The sequence below is a fragment of the Marmota flaviventris genome, chromosome 10, assembly GCF_047511675.1.
Source record: "Marmota flaviventris isolate mMarFla1 chromosome 10, mMarFla1.hap1, whole genome shotgun sequence".
Lineage (NCBI taxonomy): Eukaryota > Metazoa > Chordata > Mammalia > Rodentia > Sciuridae > Marmota > Marmota flaviventris.
In genome coordinates this window covers 116,049,534-116,072,948 of record NC_092507.1, presented here as the reverse complement: position 1 = coordinate 116,072,948, position 23,415 = coordinate 116,049,534, and the positions used below count along the sequence as shown (strand labels likewise).

Sequence of the window (23,415 nt, the reverse complement as noted above, 5' to 3'; positions counted from 1 at the left end):
GAAAAGGACATAATGAAGTTTGCCTGATATAAGTTTACCATAAAGGAAAAAATATAATTTTGCCTATTAAATGAATAATGTTTTCCTAGCTCTGCTTAAGTTCTCACATATGAATCTCTTTTGTGCTCTCTGCAGTGAGTCCAGATTCCTGGCTGTCCTTTCACCCAGTCCTCAGGTGACTGACTATTGCTCATTTGCAATGTCTCTGGTTTCTATCCAAAGCTTGTTTAGATGATGTGCATGTGGGGTGAGCAGCAGCCATGGGGCATTAAACAAAATTATCTTCTCCCTGATGCTGATGTGACATGGTTTCTGTTACAGACATGAGATGATGCTGAATCTCCTCTCTTAATGTAGGAATAGGCTAAAGTAAAATAACCGGATCACGAGAACTGTAACCTAATGGATCCATGTTGGTTTGAATGCATGGGGCTGGGTGGTAAATGCAGGCAGGTGGGGCAGCCTGGGGGAGGTGGGTTTGGAGGCATGTCCTGGAAGGGTGCATTTCCCTGTGGCCCCTTTTCCCTTCCCTGTCTTTGCTTCCAGACTCCAGCACAAGCTGAATGGCTTTCATCCACTGGGCCTTTCCACCATGATGTGCTGCTGCCTCACTTGACCAAGAACAGTGGACTCAGTCAGGCATGGACTAAACCTCTGGAACTGTGAGCCCCAAATAAACTTTCCCTGCTCTAAGGTTTCTTCTCTGGTCTCTTGGTCATGGGAAAGCAAAGCTGACTAAAACTGTCTTTGGCCATCCTGGGTGTGTTAGCTGATGGGGCAGCTGGCCTGTCTAGTGGAGTGAAGCTAGCAGCCCAGCAGGCCAGGACATGACCCTCTGCTGGGGTCAGGGAAATGGGAGTTGGAAATGTGAGCAGGTGGTCTTGATCCTAAGAGGAAAGTTTGGTGATGCCTGATGCAGAAAGAATTGTGAGAAAGTAATGAACATGGGTGATTTGAGGAACAGAACATTGGGACACAAGGGGCACATAGAACCATGAGATTTGGAGTTAGACAAGGAACATTTCTTGGAAAAGTAGGAACAGAGTGATTGAAACAGGATGCCTGATGTGGCTCATGCCCAGAATGTACATGTTCAGTAAGGAAATTGGAGGATGGAGTAGAATCAGCGGTGGGGTTAAGGTAAAGTCCAAGTGTGTGTCCAGTATCCACAGTGAACCCCTTTCCATGAGTTTCATCCCCTTGTCAGCAATGGTGCCCCTAATACTTTTGAAAGTCTTTGTAATTTGTTTTAAGACGGACTCATGGGTTCTACAAATTTCCTCATCTTTTCCCAATTTCTTGTTCTATATTCCATTGTCACCTGTCTTGGCTTTTGTGTTTTAATCACTCCACTTTATCCTCAGCAACCTTCCCCAACATATTTAGAGTTTCTTCCATTTCTTTTCCTTCCCAGGCCGTAACACTATACGGCATGAGATGCCTCTCCATGCCTCGCGCTTCCCTCAATATGATGGGAGCCCCACAGCCAAGGAACTTAGGACAGCATAGGAATGTCCTTCCTCTCTTCTACTCTCCATTTAATTTTGTTTTCCTTTTCTACCTAATAATCATTTGCTCATGTAAGGCAATCTATTTTCTGTAACTTGGGAATAGTCGTCTTAGATTCACCATTTTTTATGTAGTACTCAGCGCTCAAAGCCTTGATGCCAGTTCCTCCAAAGATTTTTCTTGAACCTTGAAGGGAAGCAGGTTTTTCCTCATTTATGCCCAGAGAGCACTTCAACTGGACTTTATTGCTTGCATACCTCACTTCCCGCCTGTACTGATATTACTGGGGTCTTTTTTGTCTTTTATTTTTAAATCTCTTGGGTGTGGGGACCATGACAATAGAACATTTTTTGCATGTCATATGTGCTCAGTGGAAAACCAAACAAAACACAAAAGCACATATGACACAAAGATAATGTTGGATTATCTATTGTATTGGTAAATTTTTCTCATTATATACCTTCCAATGATGTTTGTGAGGCAACTCGTTTCAGTTGATAGGGGGAGAGAGAAAGAGAGAGAGAGAGAGAGAGAGAGAGAGAGAGAGGTAAGGGGAGAGAGGAGAGAAACAAGTCACATGTGAATTGTATGTGGGCAGAGATATCCCAAAATATTTTTTTAAAAGAGCAATATAATGTGTCCTCTGGGTTGAGATGAGATCAAGGCAACCAGCAGTGTATGGAAGACAAATTTCCAACAAGAATGTCCTGAGAGCACCATGGCTAGACTGTAGTCCCTTTAGATTTCATTCATTAATTCAACAGCTTTTGCTAAGCACTAAATAGGAGAGAGTCACCCATGGATGCTGAAGTAGTGGGGGTGAAACAGCTGAGACTGTGTCCTGCTGATGTTGAATGTTTGCTTTTTTCATCTGACCATGTCCTACTTACTGTTTCTATGGTTTTGTTACCACAGTTTTTATTAAATCAACTTTATTAATGTACAATTTTCAGTAAAATGCATGTATCTTAAATATCCAGTTCCATTTATTTCAACAAATATGATTGCCCTGATAAACAACACCACAATCCTGATTCAGAATCCCATAATGCCTAATTGGATTTCTTCAAAACCACCCCAACATGGTCTTTTGCAACTAATCTCCTGCTTTATGCCTCTTAAGGATAGAACTATATTTCCTGAGCTACCTAAGATGGGAATACATTGTAGACATATTTTATATTGGGCTTTTTGTTTTCCTTTATATTATGGAAAGGAATCTTTGTTGCTAATTATATCAGGAAAACTGTTCCTTTTTATTGTTGAATGAAATTTTATTGAGTATTTATTATTCATCAACTCATTTAAGAAAACTTTGGTTTGTTTCTAGTACAGGACTCTTTAAATAAAGTCATTGTTTTTGTTTGGATTCTTTTGCTTTTTTTTTTTTTCTATTTTGTATTTTCCTGCTCCAAGTGTAAGATATATAATGAGAAAAATTTTTGTTTGGTTATCTGCCTGGATTAACTTTGTAAATTCTTATAGCCATGCAGTTTGTAGTCACTGATGTCTCTGCTCAGTATTTTTTATTGTTGCTTTTACTGTGGGAAGCCATTCTTGCAGTGACTGAGATACCTCCCTGACTGGGTGTAAGGCACTCAGACCAGCTGAGTCAGAGCTTTCCCCATCCTTTCCAGGTGCCAGGGCTTGTCCATGTGGGGGTGTGACTGACCACTGACCTGGAAACCAATCACTGACCCTGACCTTGGAATGCTATCCCCCTCGACCTTCATTGGATGGAATTTTCCCCTGAATATTTTGTTCCCCAATAAAAGCCCACTCTCTGGCGTGCTCTTTCTCTCTCCTGCTGGTCTCTTGTGTAAACCTCGCTACCACCAGGTGGCTCGAGGCAGGAGCCAGGAGAAGCCGTCTCTTAGCTGGGCAAGAAAAAGGTAAATTGAGTTTTGTGTGTCTTTATTTTGATCTCACTAGTTAACTTTTATATTTGGAACCTCTAGTATGAAGCTAGCGTGCTGGTCGCGCAGCAGATTAAAGCTTCTGCCTTTTGCTGGTGGTTGGGCTGCACACCTAACACCTGAGCAGTTGGCAAATCTGTCCTGGCTTGCGCTTTCTCATTGTGCAAGTCCTCATGTGTAACCAGGAGAGGCTGATAACTGTCCCTCCCTTGCCATGGCCATTGCAGGCCTGGGAAGCTGGGTTCCCCTTATGTGGAGTGGGCTGGCTGAGAAATATGGCGAAAAATCCCACCACACAGAAAATAGTTTTAAAGAGGCAGGAGCAGGACAGCGCGTGGACCTTAAGGACCGAGCTTCCAGGCTGGAAAGAGAGAGCAAGAGCTGTGTTTGCTTTATTTATCTGGAGGAAATTCAAAGGCTTTCTACAGAATGTTCTTAGCCAATTAAGATAGGAGGTGGACTTTCCAGTAAGCAATGGGTCACGCCCAACTCTGGAGCAAGGAGATCAGTAGTCTTCCTGGCCCAGGGAAGACAGAGGTCACATGCATTGTGCAGTTAGTGGGAGGAGCCACAAAATCTCTGGCAATGCCAGCCCAGAATCTCCTTGGCCCCAAGGCCAGTGAAGAGGCTCAAATAGCTCAGGGGTAGCGCCCCACATCCCTCTTTGGACCTTCCTCAGCCTGTGTGCAGCCTTCCAGACCCCTGCAAACAAATGGGCACTGATCCGAGTCCACTATGCCTGTCTCCTCTCCCAGGTGTCTTTGCTCAGCCCTGCCCGGTCCTTCTCTCCCTCCAGTTCTGCAGCCTCTGGCAGCTGGGAGGCTGACTTTTGGCTTTAACCACCTGTGGCCATTGTTTCAACAAGCCTCTGGGCATGGGGCCTGTCTCTGGAGTTCCAGATGGGGTCTACCCTTCCTTGACTGCTGATCCTCAGCGCAGTAGACTGTCTGGCCAGGGGAAGGGCAGGCACTTCCCCATGTTAAGTTGTGCAGCCCCCACTGTTCTCAGGGAGCCTCAGGTCCTTGTTTTTGAGCAAGCTCTTCTCAATTTGTTGTCGCCCTCACTCATTTCCGGATGCCGAGGCATTTTATTTTGAGAATTTTATCCTGTTTTATCGCTGAGTTTGGGGAAAGGATATTCTGTTCATTGCCCTACCATCATGGAAATCCTGCTCCAAGTGTAAATTTTGTAAAAATCACTGAACAAAACATCGATTTGTGAAAATTGAAGCAAAATATAAATTGAACAAGAGCACTACCCAAGTTGATGCCATTCCACGGAGCCAGGGGCTATCTGAAGTAGATTTAAAGTAGGCTATTTTACTTTACCTTCCAGGGAAATATACTCTAGGGTAAAAAAAAATTAGTTTTCAGTAATGACATTGGTGGTAGTGTTTACGTCTTTTAAGTCTGACGTGGGCACTTGGGGGATGTGGTGAGTATGTAGTGATATGTTATTAGGTAAATTCAGTGGGAACTAGGATTTTCTTTGTGGGAAAAAAGTAGATGTGAGATGGATGAGTAGAACCCTGTTGTTCTGATCATGAGTTGAAAGCATAATTATGACTTGAGGATGATATTTACCCTTCAAAAACCATAGTATTTTCCTTTTTCTTTGAGAAGGTCTAGAAAATCAAACTAATCTAGTTCTTGGAATTGGTTTTTGAAACCATATTATCCTATTTTAAAATGAGAGGAGAAAGTGATAGGTTAAAAAGATTCAAGGTATGGCCTTACTATTATTCTAATTCATTAAATTATAAAAATATAATTCATGAGACAGTGGGGAAATTTTGAGTGTAATTAGCTATTTAATGATAGTGAAACAACTTTTAATTTTTAGGTACCATAAGGTTATTTTTGTTACACATTAAAAAAAATAATGTTTATCATTTAGATATACCTGTTGAAAATTTCATGAAATATATATGACATATGAAATTTCCTTCAATAAGGAATTGACGATGTTTTTAAACCTATGCAGGAAAAAGTTAGTTCTTTATATTACTTTCTGTCTCTTTGCATATATGAAATTATTCATTGAAAATCAATAATCACTCCTTACCACGTGGTTTCAAATTGGCATTGCACTCAGTAATCACAGACTCTGACCAAGGTTTCATAGGTCAGAAAATAACAAGGATTTTGTAATGAATGAAAATGGATTATTAAATTTATTTTGTATTAAAAACTTTTCATCATCTATAGTTTAGGTATACAACACATTGCTTTGATGTGTATATATACATATGAAAAGTGATATGGTACATAGCAAAGTGACAAATCAATTATCTCACAATGAGTTACTGTTGATTGGTTTGGGGCAAGAGTATCTAAAATCTTCTCTTTTAGCAAATATTCTGAATCCAACAATATTAACAATATTGAGTATAGTCAATATTAGAGTGTTGTTATATTACAATGTAACTATACTGATTATATATAAGATCTCGGCACTTATTCTTTCTGCATATTTGATATAGAATGAATCAAACCATATCTCCCCTTTTCCTTCCCTCCCCCACTTCTCTAGCCATTGCTCTTTAATTCTCTTCTTGTATCTATGTGGTTGCAAATCGCAAGATATCCTCCTCCTCCTCCTCCTCCTCCTTCTTTTTCTTTTTTTAAAACTGAAGAATATTCAAACTCACTTTTCTTTAGCCATTTGTCTGTTGATGGACACTTTGGTTGTTTCTGTGTTTGTTTTGTTATTTCTGTATCTTGGCTACTGTCAATAATTGTGCAATGAATATGAGACTGCAGATAACTTTATAAGATACTGATTTCATCTCCTTTAGGTATATAGTTGGAAGCTGGTCCTATGCCAATTCTCTTTTAAATTTATCTAGGAACCTCCATACTGTATTCCATAATGGCTGCTCCAAGAGATATTCCTGCCAACCAGGCATAGGGCTTCTCATTTTTGCACACCTTCAATAATGTTGCTATCCCTTGTCTTTCTGATAATATCCCCTCTAAAAGGTATGAGGTGCTGTCTCCTTGTAGTTTCAATTTTCACTTCCCTGATGACTAGTGATTTGGGGGCATCTTTTCATACATCTACTGGCCATTTCTATCATTCAAGTCTTTGTCCATTTTTAAATCTGGATATTGGTGTTTCTGTAGTTATGTGAGTTTGTATAGTTTTGTTCATTTATCTTTGTTCTTGGAAATTGAGTTTTGGGGGTGATATTCACAAATTCCCTTATCTTTTCTTCTAGGAATTTCATGGTTGTAGACATTATATCTTTAATCAATTTAAAATTGACTTTAGTGTATGGCAAAATATGTGTCCAGTTAACCATTGTGCCTGTGAAAATGCAGTTTTTCCAGTACCATTTATTAAAGAGACTATCATTTCCCCATTACATAGTCTTGACACTCATGCTGAAAATTAGTTTAACAAATATGTTTGAGTTCATTTCTGGGCTCCTCATTCTGTCCCTCTGGTGTGTGCCTTTTTTATGCTAATTGCACTTTCAATTACTATGGAGCTTTGCCATATTATTTTATTTATTCATTTAAATTATATTCATTTTTTCACTGACACATTAAAAATAGAAAAGTTGTACATATTAATGGAGTACCACGTGATGTTTCAATGCATACAAGCATGGTATAATCAGGTAAAACATATCCATCTCCTCAAACATTTAAAATCAGGTGGGGTGATGGCTCTGACTATTTTTCTTCTGCACAATTATTTGTTTTTGCCTATTCTAGGTCATTTGCTTGATAGGTATTGATTAGAATCTGTAGATCACTTTGAGTAATATTGAAGTTTTAACAATATTTTTAACATGAGCAAGGGAATCTTTCTATTTGCTTGAGTCCTCTTTATTTAGTCAACATTCATGGTATTTAGCATACATATCATTTACATCCTGTTTAAATTTTTTCCTAAATATTTTATTTTTAATACTATGATACATGAGATTTTTTTTTTTTTTATTTTTTGTGTGGGTAGGCTGTTGTTTGTATATAGAAATGCTCATTGTTTCTATGCTTTGTATTCTGCAGTTTCACTGAATTCATTTATTTGTTATTAATGTTTGAGATCCTCTATCTACAGGATCACATGTTAAAACAGTGATGATTTTAGCCTTTCCCTTCAAATAGGTGTTTTTATTTCTTTTCTTTTCTTCTTTTTTTTTTTTTTTTTTTTTTTTTGTCTGATTGGTTTTGCTAGGATTTCTAGTGATGTGCTCAATAGAAGTGGTAGGTGGGGGCATCCTTGTCTTGTAGTAGATTTCTTGGAGTTACTTGTTCAATTTTTCCACATTCATTATGTGAGATTTTAATAGTTGTCTTTTATTATGTTGAGGAAATTCCTTTCTATATCTTACTGTTGAGAGAGTTGCTTTCAAGATAAACTTTGTGACTTTGTTAAATGCTCTTTCTACATAAATGGAGATGATCATCTCCTTTGCTTTAGGGGCAGTATTTTGGGATATTTATCAACATATTATTTATTGGGGACTCTGAAAACTGGGTTCCTTAATTACTTATTAATTTCTATTTTCACAGGACATTTTATTAGTGCAAAACTTTGTGGTGGCCCTGTGTCCTGGGCACCCTTGATTAGGATAGTTAAGAATGTGAATTTTGAAATATTTTTCCTACTCAGGTTATGTTTGGCAAAATGGTCATTCATGGAGAGAGGAGTCCTCATGGAACAGAAGGTGGTAATCTGTGAAAAGAAAGTGCCGAGTGTTTCTTTAGCTGATATCTTGTTCGCATCTTTGCAGATGTGTTGGTTCCCTGAGCCAAGTTTGAAGCCAAGCGGGTATGTTCACCCAGTGGTAGCAACAGTGGTATGAGTGTGTCTTGGACAGGCAAGCGCTGGGCCTGTCCCTGGTGCCTCTTGCTTGTCAGTGCATCTCTGTTCGAGTGTGCACAGACCTTGCAGGCACTCATACCAATCCCTCTCACATCCAAGTGCAACCCCTTACCTCTGGGTTTTTGAAATCTGTTCACACAAGTGAACCTGAAGTACACAGAGTAAGCTGAACACTGGGTGCCTGAAAATATTACATGAAACATAAAAACTTTTTAAACTGCTGTGATCTTGACTGTAGGTTTATTTGTCACTCTTCTTCCTTGACTTTGTTCTGATGATCTCATAGCTGGCTCACAGCAGAATCAACAAAGGCACAAATGATCATCAAACCCTGGGTCTGGAACAACTCATGACAGTCTGAACTGTGATCAGGCTTGTGAAAGTAAAGCACATAGACCCAAGTGTTGCAAAATAGAGGACTTGCAAACCACTGTGGGGAATTTATTACTATTCTTTATAATGATAATAAGTAGAAATTAACTAATGTTGTTAATTAACCTTTTGTTCATGACCTGGTGAAAGAGCTTCCTTGGAAATAATAGGACATGTTATGAGAAGTGGATCTGTTGATCATTGGAGAAAATGCCACTAACAACCTTTTCTCTTTCCCATAAGTTGTATTTCTCTCTAAACCAAGTCTGGGCAATTTAGCATTATCCTCAGATATGAAATTCTATCTAAAACAATAAATCCTAATGTAACCTCTTATATAAATGATCTTTGATCATATGCATAAAAGTCCCTCAATATTTTTTTCAGACAAATGGACTGAAAGTAGAATGAGAACTGATCTAAGAGAGGTCATCTTAATAAGGACACACTCCATAAGTTGGTGTGGGAAGCCACTCTGGAGCTAATTAGTGTCTTCAACCAGCCTTGAGCCAAGGAGATTTTGGTCTGGCATTGCAAGCTATTTTGTGACCCCTCCCACTGAATGGATTATGCAACACAGGTGACTTCAGTCTTCTCTGGGTAGGAAGATTGATCTCCTAGCTCCGGAGTTGGGCCTGACCCATTGGGAACTGGATAGCTCACCTCCTACTTTAATTTTCTAAGAACATTCTGTAGAAAACCTTTGAAGTTCCCCCATAAAAATAAAGCAAACACAGCTCTTGCTCTCTCTTTCCAGCCTGGAAGCTCAACCCTTAAGGTCAAAGAGCCATCCTGCCCCAGCTATTTAAAACAATTTTCTGAGTGGTGTGATTTTTCACCGTATTTCTCAGCCAGCCCACTCCATGCAGGGAAACCCAGATTCATCACCTGCGTGGGCCACGAGCAAGATGCATTGGATAGAGATCCCAGAAGTACAAAGATGTATCTACAGTCAACTGAGTCTCATGAAAGGCAGCAAACCACACATTTGAGAAAAGACAGCCTCTTTGATAATCAGTACTGGAGAAAATGGAGATCCATATATAGACAATGAAAACTTCACTCAAATCTCACACCTTAATAAAAAGAAACACACAAAATGCATCAAAAGCCTAAATATAATACCTGAAAGTATGAAACAGCTAGAATAAAATATAGGGGGGGGACCATGAAGACATTAGTAAAGGCAACAATTTTTTGCATGGGAAGCCAAAAGCACAGTCAACAAAAACCAAAATTGACACACAGGATTCTATCATAATAAGAAGTTTCTACCCAGCAAAGAAAATAACTTGAAGAGACATCCTGCAGGAGAAAACATTTGCCAACTGTTCATCTGAAAGGGACTTAATATCTAAAATATGTATGAAATTCCAACGTGAAAATTCAAGAACATCAATAATCCAATTAAAGCCGGGAAAATGGTGTGAACAAACATTTCTCATAAGAAGACACACAGGATGTGGCATAGAAGAGAACAAAGGCTTCCAAATGCACTTAGCCTCTTGGTACATGAGTTCTCTCTCCCTCAGTATGTTCTCTTCATTCTCCTCTCCCTTGCTACTGCTGTGACTCCGACACTTAGTGTGTTTGCCTGTCTGCCTTCACGTACAGGTCCAGGACTGAGGATAGGGTAAAATACACTTGTAGAGAAAGAACAAAAGCAACCACTGAAGTTCCTAGTGTTCAAAAAGGAAACAATAATACCAACAAACCATTAAGGGACAGAGTAACAGAGAAAGCCTCCCTCGCCTCACAGTGTTTTATGTTTTGCTTTGGTCCAGGGTTTCTATATACTGTATCACCTGTCATCTTTCCACTTCCATCATAGGCGTTAATGACATTTTTACTTGACTCAACTGAAAGAAATCTTTCAAGATCAGTGGTTTTGTGTTCATTTCTTTGTATTCTATTTTGGTAAATAAAATAGGGAAAGTAAAATAAGAGCGAGATTTTTCTTCATTTTCTCTGTGGTCTTGTCTAGTCATCTATATTACATCTATTGATTTTTCTCCCAGGACTCTGGTAGATTGTCTGATTTTACAGTTACAGTGGGAAATTCAAAGAGTTTGACAAAGTTGAAATCAAGATTGAAGTAAGAATGTGAACTAGGGGAACCAGACGAGGGATTTGACACAAGAAAAAGGAGACACTAATAATCCTGGGAAGGAATAACAACAATACCAGAGAATACAGGCACATGGAATGGAAGGATGCTGGATCAACCAGAAAGACCCTTCCTAACACAGGGGCAGCTGACAAATGGCCTATTGTTACCCCCTTAATTTATAGATAAAGGCTTAGGGAGATGAAGAGACCATTCAGAATCACAAAGGGATTTTTCTGATTTCATCTCAAGGATCCTGAGGACCTAAGGGGAAGCTAGAAACTTTGGAGGTGAGACTAAATCTAGAGTCAGGGGTACAGGGGAAATGAGAGGTGGAGTAGGAGTCCCCAGGGCTGTGGGAGGCACTGTACTTCTCCATTATACACTTGGTATGAGGAAGAGATTTGTCAGTTGGAAGAGAGGAAGTCACTACCGAGTGCTGACATACAGGGTTTCTGAAATGAGAGTTCAAATATCAGCTGAAAGTCAAGAGTCCTCTCTCAGTGCAAAGCTGGTCCTGCTACTTGTATTGCTAGCAATTTTCTTCCCAGGTGGTGACAATCAGGAAGGTAAGAAGAGCTCGGGCAGCTCATAAACTGGCGCAGAGTTTCTGATAGAAGGCAGGGTGCCTTGCCCAGGTGCACCTGGACTCTGAGGTCCTGCCCCCTCCTGACTCCAGCCCTGTTCCACCTGCTGGAGGTGGGGCTGCAGCCTGAGGTCCTGGGATCTCAGGTGTGTCAGGTATTATGCATGTCAATACGCATGATTTCTCTTTCCTTCCTGCATCTCCCTTTCTCTTCACTCTCTTTCCTTCCTTCTTCACAGCCTCCCAGGGGCCGACCTCATTCCATGTCATCCAAATCTCATCCTTTGTCAACAGCACCTGGACACAGAACCACTGCTCAGGCTGGTTGGATGATGTGCAGGTTTTTGGCTGGGATAGTGACACAGGCACTGCCATCTTCCTAAAACCCTGGGCCAAGGGCAACTTCAGTGATGAGGCCATTCAGATGGTGGAGGAGATCTTCCGCAATTACTTCTCTGTATTCACCAGTGAAGTGCAGGATCATGTCCGTGAGTTCAAGTTGAAATGTAAGTGCAGCCCTCAGACCTGAAAGGTCGCTATTGACTTATTATCTCCTGCTCCAGGGCACTGCTCCCTGAGGTCCTTCCCCCTCCTCCCTTATTTACTAAGCTGCAATCACACTCTTCTCTAGAGTAGGCTCTAGCTCTGACTCCACACCTCCAGATGTTGTTGCATGTGCACCTGATCTGATGGGTATGCTCTGCTCCGTGACCAGCCCTGTGTCTCCTGTGAAACTTGCTCCTTCTTTTCCTCTTTGTTCCTGAGAGACATAAAAATGTGCCTCCTATTCTCATCATCCATTCAGCCTTTTCCTCTCCATGTGAAGCTCTGGTTTCCTTTGAAAGCTGTGCTGGTGACTGCAGGACACTCTTCCTTACCCTCTGCCTCTCCTCTCTCCTATACCCAGTCTATACACGGATTCATACCCTGTTCATAATATCCATACCTCCCCTCAGTGCTTTCTTCCTGAAAGTCTCTCAATGCTGTAATTATTCAGGCTGCACATGGCAACTTCCAGATTTTTATCCTCCCAGGGAATCAACATCCTGGGTCCTCCCCACATCCCTTTCTTTCATGTTTGCTACTTAGTAACTTTTCTGTTTTCCTTCTGCACAGACCCTTTTGAGATCCAGGGCTTAGCAGGCTGTGAGCTGCGCGCTGGGGGAACCATCATGGGCTTCCTGAGGGGGTCCTTAAAAGGAATGGATTTTATAAGCTTCAAGTCAGCTTGGCCCTCCCAGAAAGGTGACCTCAGGGCACAGAAATTCTGCACATTCATCACGAAGTACAAAGGTATCTGCGAAACAGTGGAGAAGCTGCTGTTAGAAACCTGCCCCCAATATCTCCTGAGCGTCCTGGAAGCAGGGAAGGCAGATCTGCAGAGGCAAGGTAGGTCCTGCTGGGTGTCACTGTCCACTGCCTCTTCAGCCCCAGAGAAGGAGTGTACCCAAAGAATAAGGGGGGGCTTCATGGGTAACTGTTTTCATTTCCAAATGAGTAGAGATAGAAGTGGGTGTATGGGTCCCTGTGCTCTGGGTTAGTGTCATAATGTGACACCCTTCCTTCCTTCCCTTTCCTGTCCCAGTGAAGCCTGAGGCCTGGCTGTCCAGTGGTCCCAGTCCTGGGCCTGACCGCATGCTGCTGGTGTGCCATGTCTCTGGCTTCTACCCCAAACACGTGTGGGTGATGTGGATGCGAGGTGAGCAGAAGCAGGAGGGCACCCAGAGAGGTGACATCCTGCCCAATGCAGATGGCACGTGGTATCTCAGAGCAGTCCTAGATGTGGCAGCTGAGGACACAGCTGGCCTGGCCTGCAGGGTGAAGCACAGCAGCCTAGGAGGGCAGGACTTCGTCCTCTATTGGGGTGAGAAAGGGGTGCAGATGGGGGAGGTGGTGCTCAAGCACAGAGGGAGGATTGGAAGGTTGAGGGGAAAAGAGAATGGTTGGTGGTGGGGCTGGGGACAGGGAGCAGGAGAGAAGAGTGGACAAAGGGACTTTAGAGAATGAAGGCTGTGGAGTTACACAAGGGAAGGGAAGGGGTGAATGTACGGGACTTGAAGGGACATTATCCCCTGTGCTCACTCCCCATTAACAGGACACTCCCTCTCTGTTGGCTTGATCATTTTGGCAATTATAGTGCCCTGTGTGCTCATTTTTCTGGGGCTTGCATTGTGGTTTTGGAGGCGCAGGTGAGTATATTTCCTTAGTCTTCCTTCTCTGTGGGTGCTCCCACTGTTTTCTCCTGCCATCTACGTGTAGCACAAAACCTCCTCTTTCCACCAGAACTTCCTCTTCACTCCTGCTACCTGCTTAGAATTAATTTTAAAAATTGTGGAAAAGATCACACAAAATGTACCATCTTTACCATTTTTGAGTGTGTTAAACGCATTTCCATTCTTTGCATCCACCACCATCATCCTTCTCCCAAACCTTTTTCATCTTGCAAAGTGGAAACTCACTTTTCACATAAAAACACTTCTCTGGGGCTGGGGTTATGGCTCAGTGGTAGAGGGTTCGCCAACACATGTGAGGTGCTGTGTTCGATCCTCAGCACTACATAAAAATAAAGAAATAAAATAAAGGTGTAAAAAGAAAAACCACTTCTCTGTTCCCTTCCTCCCCGCTGGTTGGTGGCCCTTCCACTTTCCATCTCTTGGAATTTGACTATCCTGTGTAACTCTTCCAATCTGAAACATGCAGTAATTGTCATTTTGTTACTGGTTTATCTCACTTAGCAATAAGTGTTCAATTCTGTTGTAGCCTATCAGAATTTCCTTCTTTCTTTAGGAGGCATAATATTTCATATCATTCCATTCCATGTGTAGACAACACATTTTTTCATCCATTTATTCATTACTGGATGTTGGACCATTTCCACTTTTGGCTATTGTGAATGGTTCTCCTATAAGTGAGGACATACACACATGTCTTAGACACAACTGGCTTTTTCTTCTGGCTTTCTTGACAGGTCGTATCAGGACACCCAGTGAACTCTCATCATGTCATCTCTCCCATCTGAAATAAGTGCCAAGAAGTTCAGAAACAGGATGTCATCCCAGGAGTCAACCTTGATACATTTCATCAAGTTAGCATTGATGTTGATCAAAGCATTTCCCCATATATATAATTTATATACAAGCAGAAAAACAATTAAGAACTGTGAATTTATTTTGAGATGCTATCAAAGGTAGTACCCACCCATATTTCATCATTCATCAGAAACATATTCTGAATTTCTTGAGAGTTTTATATATTTTTAATGTGACATACTCTTAATGATCTTCAAATGGCAGAACAAAATTATGTGTCCGTAACTTACCTGTTTTGCATGTAATATATACACATGGCTTCAGTTTTTAAATGTTTTGTTTTGGGTTTTACATTTATGTTCACTTAATTCTTAGAGTGTTCTGTTCAGATTTTGGTATGAAGGATTTTTTTTACTACACAAAATGAGATTAAAAATGGTTCTTTGTTGTTTTTTTTCCAGAGTGTGTGACATTTTGTTTGTGCTTATTTTCATTTACATTTTTTTGTGTAAGATTTAGCAGAATTCACCAGTGCAGTCATGTGGTGAAGGCGTTCCTGCACCCGCTGTCTGACAGGGTCACAGGGTGGCGGATGCTGAGGTAGGGCCTCACCATCTGGGAACCGGAACCGTGGGGAATGTTAAGTGTTTTGTTTATGATACTCAAGATATGGAGAGTAGGGCATACATCAGTGAATAATAAAAGTACATGTTGCCTGGGGTTGCAGGAAAATTCCCAGAATGAGACTAAGGATACAATTAAGACATGCCCCAAGGTGCGTTTCAATATCTCTCAGGATACAAACAATAGCGTTATTATTTCTCAAGAAATTCATGGGGAAAAGATTGCAAATCAAGGTTCCTGAGAAAAGCTTAACAATTTACACTAAGCTTCCCATTCTAAAGCCACAACCTGTGCAACATACACTCCCCCCACCAACAGACCCTCCTTTGCCTTACACAGAAATTCATGATGGAAATGGACAACACATAGTTAATATCAATGGCAAATGGGTTGAGGTGCAGAGCCTGCCCTTTAGTTAAAGATTACAAAGACATAAGAATTGGTGTGCTTTGACCGAGGATCAAGGAAACTCTGTAAGAAAGCAGTTAAATGGGTCATATGAAAAAAGGAAATTACCTTGGAAATTAATGTAGAATTAATATGGATATATTTTAGAGGCACTTCAGAGTACCAGCCTTTTAAGTAATAAACTTTCACTATTTTAAGTGTGTTTTATTGGGACTTTAATTTAGAAGTAAGAAAGCTTTCCAATAACCATAGGGATGTTTAAAGTTAAAGGTCAATGAAATAATTATAGGTATGCTTTAAAGTTAAAACATTAATAGTAAGTCAGGAGACGTAGTCTAGTTGCATAGTCTAGTAACCAGTGATTGAGGTGAAAATGTAAAAGATTAATCATGATTGGCAAAGGTTATAGGAAAATATCTTAAACAATGTACTCAATATCTTAGTTAATCAATATATGTCAGAAGAGATTGTAACTCTTGAAAATCATGTAAATCAAAGAAGTTTTGGGCTTTGAGGCTATCCATTAACTACCTGAAAAAAACACCTTTAGTTTTAGGTATAAAACTAAAGGCCCCTCCAGGGAAGCAGATCTCTGGAGGCTGCTCATAACCTGCAACCTGCCGTTCCATCTCTTCTTTTGCAGATGCCACTCATCCTTCAGGACCCCTGGATCCCTGCTGGGGCTGGACCCCAGCAGTCATGTGTTGGAAGGTTGTTTTTTTCTTTAATAGAAAAGTATCAAATTTTGTGACTATTTTTTTTTTTCACCAGAGTTTGAACCCAAGAGGCACATCCCCAGCACCATCCCCCTGCTTTTTGGGTCTGGGTCTCCCTAAATTACTTAGGGCCTCATTAAGTTGCTGAGGCTGGCTTTGAACTTGTGATCCTCCTGCCTCAGCTTCCCGAACTGGGGTTTGTGGCCAGTTATATTTTTTATTAATTTAATTTAATTTTTTACCCAAATGGAGCAAAACTTCTCATTTCTCTTGTTGAACATGATGTAGAGTTCCACCATTTGTGCAATTGTATCCATACATAGGGATAATAATCTCCACCTCATTCCACAATCCTCCCCAACACATCCCCTCCCTCTGCTTAATCTAAAGTTTTTCCACTCTTTCCTTGCCCCCCCCCCCCATTATGGATCAACATCCACTTATCAGAGAACACATTTGGCCTTTGTTTTGGGGGGATTGGCTTATTCACTTAGCATAATATTCTCCAACTCCGTCCATTTACCTGTAAATGCCATAATTTAATTCTTCTTTAAGGCTGAGTAATATTTCACTCTGTGTGTGTGTGTGTGTGTGTGTGTGTGTGTTTGTCGAAGGGCATCTAGACTGTTTTGTGGCGAGTTTTTAAGAATCTTTCTAGGTCTTCTTATTGTGTATTCAGGATTTACTTTTTGTTAGGCTTGATAAGTTTCAAATATTTTGTACAAGTTACCCAAATTGTGCAATTTATTTTCATTTTTTTCTTCTACATATTTCAGGTTTAATTTGCTTTCCTTGTTCTTATGTCTTGGTGGAAATTCATAGGTACCTCATTCTCCCACATTTGATTTATTTAAAGGCTAATAATTCCATTAAACAGGGCTTTAGTGTTTGTCAGTAAGCTTGATATACTGCGTTCTTTGTCAGTTCAATATATTTTCTAATTGTTCATTATGACATGTACAATTGTATTTCTAAATTTCCAGGTAGAGTGGGGGATTTGCCAGGAATAGCATTGTCTTGACTGAATTCCATTGTGTTGGCAAAAATATTTTGTGTGTTTTCACTCTTTTGAAATTTGTTCACACTGTTTTATGGATAAACATCATTTCCATGTTTATTGGAAGAAAATTCTGGTTCTGGAGTTAAAAATTGAATTCTAAATACATCAGTTAGGTCACTTTATTAATTGTGTTGTGCACATCTAATACATATTCAGCAATTTGCTTTTTCTATCATTCACACAGGAATGTTAATAAAATTCTCCACCAAAATTATACATTTTTAATATCTTTTTATATAATATCATTGGATTCATAATTTAGAGAATGTCCTATCACCTGCCTAAATATTTACAAATGCTACATCTTCCCTGTGTTTCTTCTTTTAATGTTTCCTAGCCAGTGAGGTCATGTTTTCAGGACATAGTAGGGCCTGATCAGGTTCCTCGGGGTTAGTGTTTTTATTTGTCTTTTTCCATCATCTTAACGTTATTATTTTCATCGATGTAATGTTATTTACTTCCTAAAATTAGTTAATATTTTACCACTTTGCTAGTTTAGTTACTTTGGAATATTTTATTATCATTTATTCACTTCCTGTGTCCTATGATTGTTGTGTATTTGAATTTACAGCACACATAAATTTAACTTTCAAAATAAATTTTGCATACAATGTGGTAATCTTGACTTTGATTCTTTTATCCTTTTTATTACTCCATTTCACAGTTAGAGTTCAAGACTAGCAATGCTTGTTGATCTGAATCAGATCAGTAATGCAATATTCAAATCTGGATTTTAACCACAGATGCTCCAGTTTCTTTTTCCTATTTATGATTTACTTTATCCTAGGGTAGAGAGATTGAAAATGTAGGCTTTAGAATTTCAAACCAAAGCCTGTGGTGTTTACCAGGACTTCTCTTCCTCTGCACCCACAGAATCCTAACTTTTGTTCCCTGGCCCCACAAGCCTGTGAAATGTTCTGCTCAGCCCCTTGTGTCTTTAGAGTTTGTAGGTGTCTGTAGGTAAAGGAAATGTGGTTCCAGACCCTGGGCTTGCAAGCCTTGCAAGTCTTCTTTCCTTTCCTGGCTTGTAGCCCTCCAATTCCTCACTGTGTTAATAGCTCTCAGATGTCATCATATTGATAGAATTTTTCAGCCTATGACTAGTTGTACTCTGGAGAATAGCTTAGCCTAAATAACATAATCCACCATTCCCATAAGTAAAAGTCCAGTGATATTTTAAAAGTCAATAAAATTGGTTAGGATTCATCTTTTCTTACTTCTTATTTTATTCTTGTTTCAATTCTTATTTTTGGGTAACATTTTGGGAAAATAGAAACTTAGGGCTTTTTTACCCACTGTTAGAAAAGGGATGTAGGTACCACATGAAAGAGGGCACACACTCTATGATTTAAACTAAAAACTATGCTTATTTTAAAATCCTGGAGTGAAATAGTAGAATGAAAATTTTAGATTTTAAATCAATATTCATTATGTTGGATTAACTTGGATGGAAAATTGAAAGTATGAAATTTAGTATTATCTCTGTTATTCAAATATTTCACATTGGGTAGCTTTTTGAACCTGTTGTGTCACCTGTCAGAACAGTGACACTCCTGGTAGTGAGAAACCAGGTTCATGCAATGGCTACTCCATCCTACCGTGTACTTCACTAATAGTGCAAAGAATGAGGTAACAATAATCTTTAGCCATTGACTATAATAAATCACAGTGTAGATAGTGTAGATGGACAAGAGTCGTATGTTGTAGTGATCCATCCCTTAACAGAAACACCGCAGTCATCATGCAGTTGTGTTGGGTTCCTGATGGAGCTAAATGGTGTCTGTCTTGATGATTTAGATGTTAGGGGGGTGTCTGGCTTGTTTGTGGGCTGGACACGTAACCATTATTGAAAATCAGAACAACATGGATAATAACTGCTTAACATTTTTAATTTGCTCATTGTATCATTCAGTTTTCTACCACTAAAGTGAAATGCCTAAGACATTATAAATATGGTAAAGAGGTTATTTAGTTCATACTTCTGGGGCTCCAGCTCACAATTGGGCAGCTCCTTTGCTTCTGGGCTTCTGTGAGATTGTGAGGGTATCTTAAGGCAATGTTCATGTCATAGCAAACATTTTACATCATGGGTCAGGAAGCAGAAAGAGAGGGGGGCGGGGAGGGAGAAAAAGAACAGAGACTGAGGATGGGCATGGATCCCTTGATCAACTTTGGGGTACACCCCAATTAATAAAGAACCCCCTATAAAGCCCTACCGCCTGAAGACTCAGAGCACCTTCTAATTGAGCTAATTGAGCCAACCTGGGGACCAAGCCTTTAACACATGGTCTTTTGGGGGACAACATTCATATTAAAGCCATCATATTTTTGCCCCTGATCCCCAAGATTTATACATCTCACAGAGCAAAATCCATTCTTTCCATCACCAGGAGTCCCAAAGTCAACTATTCTCACATTGCTCAATAGTCCAAGTCCAAACTCTCCTCTGAGACTCAAGGCAAATTTAATGTAAGCCCCTGTTTTTTCAAAAAGTTACACACTTCCAGGATACAATGTGAGGCAGGCACCCATCAAATGTTTCTATTTTAAAAGGGGAAGATAAGACAATAGAAATAGGGATCATCTCAGAGCAAGACTGAAACCAAGCAGGGCAACCAAGACATTCTAAATATCCCTGTCTGACATACAGTGGGCACCAAAACTTAGGTAGGAGAATAAAGTTCTAGTGTTCTATAGAAAACAGAGTGACTTTAGTTCACAATAGGCATTACATATTTTATGAAGAACTAAAAGAGAGGAACTTGAAGTCTCACAACATAATGAAATGGAAATGAGTTTAAAATATTATCTTGATTTTGATCATTATACATTGCATACATTTATTCAAATATCACACTATACCCCAAAAATATGTAGGATTATTACATAATAATTATAAGGATGGGCATGGATGGGCATTTTACTTTTTAAGATAAAGTCAATTAATGTAACTGTTTATATTATGAGGTTAAAAGGAAAAAAAATTAACCATTGGGTTTTTCATTATTAGTTAATAATGCCCTCAGTATAATTAAGTATTAACTGATGGGGGGGACACTTTATCAACCTGGAATAAAAGGGAGCTAATCATATCATTTGGTGTCACTACAGCCAAAGTATAGAAAACAAAATTCAAGTTGGAAATAAATTAATTACAAAAATTTGGAATATTTAACATCAAATTTAAGAATAAGACAGGTGCTGCTGGATCTTCAATGAGTAAATAATATGAATGGTGTAAGAAAGATGGTATGGGCATGAATTTTGTCTTTTAGAACATATTAAGGAAAAGAAATTAAAAATAAAAAATAAAGTGGTTTATGTAGATAAATCATGCTAAACAAACACACCAACATTATACTATAGAATGTTCCTTTGAACCTTATCTATTCAAAGTGATATCAAGCAAAAAAAAAAGCCCAGAAAATCAGCTTTATTTGCATAAATGCAAGATGAGTTGTTTATAATATATGAATATATAAAATGAATTGAAGTATTATGTCGTTCATTTTATTTCTTATCTTTATTTTGCATATTAGTAATATATAATAATATATCACTACTTATTTAGATATTTAATTTCTCTTGGCATTATTGTATAGTTTTCAATGTACCTACTTTGCATTTCCTTGGTTAAATTTGTTCTTAGATATTTTATTCTTTTTGATCATTTAGTGAATAAAATCACTTTCCCATTTCATTTTTGCAAGACTTATTATATGTGTGTGTGTGTGTGTGTGTGTGTATATATATATATATAATTTTTGTATATTTATCTTGTACCTAACAGAAATTTATTGTACTTTTAGACTCCAGAATTTCCATATACCTTTAAAAATTTATTTCTCTCTCTTTAATTGTATTCTCCATTATTCTTCTCATTGTTGTTGTACTCTATTTTAATTCTTCAATATGGGCTTTGGTCAGTGATAATATTTCATAGGAGATTTGGGATCTTTCTGCTAAGCTCAACATTTAAGCAACATCAAATGCTGTTTCTGTTGACTTCTTCCCTACCCCCATGTACAGTATTATGTGCCTCTTCATTTTCATGCATCTTTTATTGCTGAAAAAACATGCATCTGCAGATCATGTATTTATTCTGATTCTTCAATAGTATCATCTCCTGTTCAGAATGGTACCAGGTGCTATTATTTCTTCTTCTGAGTTGTAGAAATTGTTTTATTTTTTTTTCTTCTTAAGTCCAATTCCTTACAGGTCACTTCTATGTCATCACAGCATAGTGGTGGCTCTGTGTTTGGCTCAAGATTCTGTTCAAGCATTTTGAGCTGCCCTTTGCCATTGGATTTTTCCCTCAGGCTGAGAAATCTATTGCAAGCTCTGGAAGTTTGCAAGTCAGTGCTGACTTTTTCTTTTTGCTCCACTTTATTTCTGTTTCCTCCTAGCATGTACACAAGCCTCACACTCCTGCAGGGACCTGCAGAAAGCAAATGATGGTCATTTATGATCTCTTTGAGCATGCTTGCAGCTGTGTACCTGTGGGCTTTCTTCCAGACTGCCAGGAAGATGTGGGGCTACTCAGGTCCCAAATGATAATCTTATTCACAGTATGTCTCTCAAAATTTTCTGGCTGGTCTGCAGGTACTCTTCTCACCTCATTCACAGTATGTCTGCTCACCTCGTTCAATGCTACACCCTCAAGCCTGCTGGGAAGCAAATTTTTCCCATTTGTTTGCCATGGAGTTTGTTATTGTTTGTGGTAATAATGTTGGGTTTCTTGTTTTTCCTCCTACTGCACTCTAAATCAAGTTAGCCGCATCCAGCAAAGATGCTTTGTGTTGTTTTTTTTTTTTTTCTTTGTTTCTTTCCTTGCCCTGGTACAAAGCAGTGAAGGTACTGTATATGGGAAAGAGATGGGCTTACAACTGTGCTTACCTAGGTTCAATTGTTTTCTAGAATCAGCACTTCTCAACTAGTTGCATACCTTTGATTCCTTTCCAGATCCTCAAGTGATTGCTTTTTAATAATATGATCACAGTTTTATAGTTTTATCACTGTTTTAGGTGGAGATGGTCAGCCAAGCTCCTTATTCCATCATTCTGGAAATTTCCTACAGTAAAATTATAGCAATGACTCTTCCAACTGCAGGGTCTTAGCATGCACTGTGAATGTTCCCACTCCTCTGAATATGCACTGTCGTGCAGAATCAAAGAACTTTAGAAGAGGCTCGTTGGATGTTCAAAGGGACCTCAGGGGCCTAACAGGTGGTGGTGTAGCAGAAGTGAGGTGTTCTACTTGAGCTCACTTCCGCCTAACATGTAGCAGGCAGAAGGAAGACTCAGACCACCCAGGGTTTACAGGAGAAGCTGTCTCTCTGAAAATGATGGTTGACAAGCACAAAGGAAACTTACAACTCGATGAACTGATAGAATAATGAGATCTAAAACGCCTACTACTGATTTTGAAAATTCCAGATGTGGCAGGCCACTGTGGGCAGACTGGGTCAAGATCAGATGACCAGTCTTCTGAACTTGTCACTTGAATGTGAACATGATATAACTGTTGCTAGGCTATACTCTGAGATCCAGTGGGTGATCATGTCTGAATTTATTTTTTTTCCATTTTCTCAAGAAAAGACATGATTAAAACAGAGAAGTACATTTTAATGGTTGAGAAGTTTTGTTGTGAAATACAAGTGAATTGCAGCTTTTTCAGTTCCTCAGATGGAAGATATTCCCCACAATTACATAGTTTTTTCATGTAATGGGTTCTCTTTCCAAGTTAACTTTTAATATTCCCTTGGACCCAGGTCTGTCACCGTGTTCTGGAAATTGTTCTTTGATCTTGTCTATTTCTCTTATCATTTGTTGCAAAAGCACTGCATACTTCCAGATTTGGTGCTTACACAATTATGGTCCTATATTCCTCTCTATGGTTTCTTCTCTCCATGCTGAACTCTGCCAGTACAAGGACTATATAATCTCCCTACTGTTAATTTGAACTACCATTATACTTTCAGTTCTCAGTAAAATGGCATATAGTAAGCACTCAATGAACATTTATAATGATTCAAAGTATGTATAAACGAACACATTTCAAGATACTTGAATATTTCCCAAAGCATAGATGATGACATTCTTAAAGTAAGTTTAAAATATAATTTGAAAGAGATGGGGAAAGTCTTCTTTCTGTGTCAACTCATGCTCGGGAGGTTCTAGATCATAATACCCCTTGCAACAACCCACATAACATGAACCATCTAAATTCTTCCAAGTACAGCCTGAATTC

At 39.2% G+C, this 23,415-nt stretch overlaps 1 protein-coding gene across 2 annotated transcripts; it reads left to right on the top strand.

The window, feature by feature from the left end:
• Window positions 1–11,170: 11,170 nt before the first annotated feature.
• On the top strand, window positions 11,171–14,810 carry LOC114079121 (T-cell surface glycoprotein CD1b-like). Of its 2 annotated transcripts, XM_027920246.3 has the most exons (6): window positions 11,171–11,312; window positions 11,569–11,835; window positions 12,446–12,718; window positions 12,915–13,193; window positions 13,425–13,518; window positions 14,298–14,810. In XM_027920246.3, the coding sequence occupies exons 1-6, from the start codon at window positions 11,204–11,206 to the stop codon at window positions 14,317–14,319; spliced, it is 1,044 nt and encodes a 347-aa protein (XP_027776047.2). In that variant the 5' UTR covers window positions 11,171–11,203; the 3' UTR covers window positions 14,320–14,810. The 2 variants fall into 2 exon arrangements, with proteins under 2 accessions (XP_027776047.2, XP_027776048.2); XM_027920247.3 differs by lacking the exon at window positions 13,425–13,518.
• Window positions 14,811–23,415: the final 8,605 nt, after the last annotated feature.